This window comes from Sinocyclocheilus anshuiensis, unplaced genomic scaffold, assembly GCF_001515605.1.
Source record: "Sinocyclocheilus anshuiensis isolate Anshui unplaced genomic scaffold, SAMN03320099.WGS_v1.1 scaffold1503, whole genome shotgun sequence".
Lineage (NCBI taxonomy): Eukaryota > Metazoa > Chordata > Actinopteri > Cypriniformes > Cyprinidae > Sinocyclocheilus > Sinocyclocheilus anshuiensis.
Genome location: NW_015554170.1, coordinates 2,321 through 6,587, shown reverse-complemented (window position 1 = coordinate 6,587; position 4,267 = coordinate 2,321). Strand labels below are relative to the sequence as shown.

At 34.9% G+C, this 4,267-nt stretch overlaps 1 protein-coding gene across 1 annotated transcript in view; it reads left to right on the top strand.

Annotated features, from left to right (window-relative positions):
* The window catches only part of LOC107670926 (low-density lipoprotein receptor-related protein 1-like), a gene marked incomplete at its 3' end in the record, with an annotated part of 97,609 nt that extends 94,742 nt beyond the window's left edge, over positions 1–2,867 (top strand). Inside the window, exons 31-32 of the mRNA XM_016463748.1 lie at positions 1,602–1,776; positions 2,773–2,867. Coding sequence (XP_016319234.1) covers positions 1,602–1,776; positions 2,773–2,867 — 270 coding nt within the window. The remainder of the gene's footprint in view (positions 1–1,601; positions 1,777–2,772) is intronic.
* Positions 2,868–4,267: the final 1,400 nt, after the last annotated feature.

Sequence of the window (4,267 nt, the reverse complement as noted above, 5' to 3'; positions counted from 1 at the left end):
GAGCTGAAGGGATCCCCCGAATTTGGTGGAGATCCGCCGGCGCGTTCGCGAGATAGTGACACCAGTCAACACTTTCACTTCAGTAAGGAGGTCTCTTGTTCAGGTAGCAGCATTCAAGCGTTGTCTTATTCGACCGTAAGTGCCCTGCGAAGTGGACTTCACATGATATTCCGCCATGATTCCAGTTCCAAGGGAATGTACACCATGCATTCAAAGGGCATTAAAGTGCGCAAGACGTGAATTTACATTTATTTACAGAGGTAAATTATGTCACACTTCACACTTCTCTAGTAAGTTCCGTCTGTGTGTGAAGACAGTAGCGCAAATCCGTGAATGAATGTTCCAAAGTGAAATAAACTTCAACAGAATAAAGTTGAATGGAATTGAATTGAATTGAATTAAAGTTGAATAAACTTCAACTTTACTGTTCAGTGCACTGTCAGACTCATTTTGAATAAAGTTTATTGTTAAATTGTTAAATGCCCTGCCTTCAGCATTACATATCTCAGTCACATCATTATAAGTGTTTGATCACCACATCTGAGTGATCATTGCAAAAAATGTGTTTATGTATATATATATTCTGTTTATGTATATACTGTATTCTATATATAGTACCAGTCAAATGTTTGGACACACGAATGGGAAAGTGTCCAAACTTTTGACTTGTACTATACGATAATATGCACAAAGAATATCGGCCGATATATCGATATCTGCCTTTTCTTTACTCCCAAATATCGGTATCGGTATCGGCCCCCCCAAAAAACCATATAGGTCGGGCTCTAGTTTATGATGTACCAAATGTAATTGTGACTAGTTATTCAGTGTGATTAAAAGCATAATTGGCTTCATATACTGTAGACTATACCCAGTTTGTTTTGAGAGGAAAATTAGAAATCATGGTTGTCGGAATGACAGATGCATCTGTATAATCTGTACGATTTTCTTTCTTCTGTGGATCACAAAAAGTATATATTCTGAAGAATGTTTTAGTGTTTTTTGTTCATACAATGCAAGCCAGTGTTGTGTTGGACCCCACTGAATTTCATTATATCGACAAAAACAGTTTATTTAAATAATAAACTATTATTTAAAATATAATCTTTTGTGTTTCTCAGAAGTCGGTCATTCTGTCAACTACAAGATTTCTAAGATTTTCGAAGAAAAAAAAAAACATTGACATGAGTGCAAATAAATGATGACAGAATGTTAGTTTTTGGTGAACTATCCCATTGAGTTCAATCCCATAATTTACACAAGACTTTAGAATATAAGGATGTTGTTGTTTAAATCTTATGTTATTGTGTGTATTAGAATCTCAGTCATTGTTTACAGTGCAGAACTGCTGTCGTGTTTACAGTCAAGTGTGTTTTTAGAGAGTGCTGTTTAAGTAAAATTAGCACAGCCCTCAAAACCAAATTACAGACATCTTGGGTTTTATGATGAAATAATGACTCACACGTCTTTCTCTTCATCCAGATGTTTATCCCTGTGGAAATGCACTGAATGTTTAGATTTCTTTGTCTGTCATCTGATTATATTGATTCAAAGAGTTAATATCTGGAAATGGTTATTTTGTGCGTCTTGCGTGTGATCAGATATTCCCAACGCACATGGTCTGGCAGTGGACTGGGTGTCACGTAATCTCTTCTGGACCAGCTATGACGGCAATAAGAAACAGATCAATGTCGCCAGACTGGACGGCTCCTTCAAGAATGCTGTTATTCAGGGCCTGGACAAACCCTACTGCCTCGTGCTGCATCCCATACTGGGGTGAGTCCACGCGTGCCACAAACACTAGTGACATTTACCCCAGAACGCTAACACAAGAACACATCTGACTTCCTAAAGGCAGAAAAAAGATGCAAAACAGGATGCAACCACATGCACACTGGTTTTCTCATGTTTTACTGGAAGACAAAATGACGTAGAGTACAGGCTTTAGGAAAGTTTCCATTAGATTGTTTTTTGCATGAAAAAGAGAAAAATATATCTAATATGCAGCAAAAAGACACACACACACAAATTATTATTATTTTTTTTAAATAAAAAAATAAAAATATTTAAGAAGCTTTTCACATGAGCTTTTAAATGTGGCCCATACCAGAAACTTATCTGTGCAGGAGACACTCATAAACAGACACCTGATGCCCAAACTGCTTTTTGTCATTGTCCTTTGTTATTGTCTATCACGCTGGTGGCAATAAAGCATGTAATGAAATATAGTAAAATCATGGAGTGAAATAGTCACGTTATTATAAAAAAAAATAAAAAATAAAATAAATAAATTCAAACCTGCAAGTTAAACATGCACCATGTTTGTTGTTTTAGTATCATTGACATAATATATAAGTAGCATTGATATATTATGTAATTTCAGTTAATGTTTATTTTATTTCAGAATAACAGTTTTTTAATGGTTTTAGTTTTAGTTAACTATAATAACCCTGGTTCATAATAATTCTTAATGACACAATAACAGATTAATATAAATATTTATTTGGTAACCCAGAAATCACTTTATTTATTAATTTATTTATTTACATTTCATTTAAAATTATTTGTTCACCGATTCGTTTGCAGAAAAAACACCACTGCAGCACATTCACTTTGAAGCACTCAGCACATGCTGCTTAATTAAATCATGATTTAATAATCGCACAAGGCCATATTGTGATTTCAGTTTTATTCTGGTTAATTAAGTTGAATGTTTGGTGAAGGGATATAGCCTGCTTAACATTCTTCTTTTGTTAACTGTCTCATGTCCAGGAAACTGTACTGGACTGATGGAAATAACATCAGCATGGCCAACACTGATGGCATGAACCGTACCATGATCTTCACCAATCAGAAAGGACCAGTGGGTGAGTGACAGCTGAGCCAGAAGACACTGTCCTCTGGGTCATTTCCCTCTCAGGCTCAAAAAGCTTATTACATGATTGCACTGTGTTGTATCTCTAATCAGATGGATACATTACTTATGGGGATAATATTAGAATCCTCCTCCTAATTATTATTTCCTTTTTGTACTTCTGAGCTAACAACAACCATTTACCAGCATGAGAGGATCAGCTGATTCAGTGTATTACATTCTTCTACTTTTTTAGAAGTAATATTTTAAGTATCATGTGATATATTATGATATGTTAATGCAAATTTTAAACTTAGCATTTGATGAAAAAACATAATTTATGTGAAACATTTATAATTCATAAATAATTTTAAAATCAGAATCAGAATGAGCTTTATTGCCAGGTATGTTTACACATACGATGAATTTGTTTTCGTGACAGAAGCTTCCACAGTGCAACAGAATGACAGTGACAGGACAAAAACTCAGATAATGAAAGAATAAAAATAGAACAAGTACATAGGGAATAGCAATATACAGATTGATAATTGTATGTACAGGTATATTACAATAGACAGTTTTGTATGTACAGGTATATTATGTGCAAATTCGAAATGTAAACTATGTATGTGTGTTAGAAAAATAAGTATATAAGTGTATAAATAGTGTTGTGAGGAATTTGTTTTCGTGACAGAAGCTTCCACAGTGCAACAGAATGACAGTGACAGAACAAAAACACAGATAAAAAATTAAAAATAAAAAATAAAAAAAAAAGAATACAAATAAATAAACAAAATAAAATAAAATAAAATATAGAACAAGTAAATAAGAAATGCATTATACAAATTGACAATTGTATGTACAGGTATATTACAATAGACAGTTTTGTATGTACAGGTATATTATGTGCAAATTCGAAATGTAAACTATGTATGTGTGTTAGAAAAATAAGTATATAAGTGTATAAATAGTGTTGTGTGTTCCACAATTATTGTCAAGTGATCATAAGATGGATTGTCTGAGGGAAGAAACTGTTCCTGTGTCTGGTCATTCTGGTGCTCAGTGCTCTGTAGCGTCGACCAGATGGCAACAGTTCAAAGAGGCAGTGTGCTGGATGTGAGGGGTCCAGAGTGATTTTGCCAGCCCTTTTGCTCATTCTGGATAAATACAGTTCTTGGAGAGAAGGGAGGGTTGTACCAATGAGTCCGGACTATCCGACGTAGTCTTCTGAGGTCAGATTTGGTAGCTGAGCTAAACCAGACAGTTATTGAAGTGCAGAGGACGGATTCAATGATGGCGGAGTAGAACTGTTTTAGCAGCTCCTGTGGCAGGTTGAACTTCCTCAGCTGGCGAAGGAAGTACAACCTCTGCTGGGCCTTTTTAACAAGTCAGTGTCAATGTGAGTGTCCCACT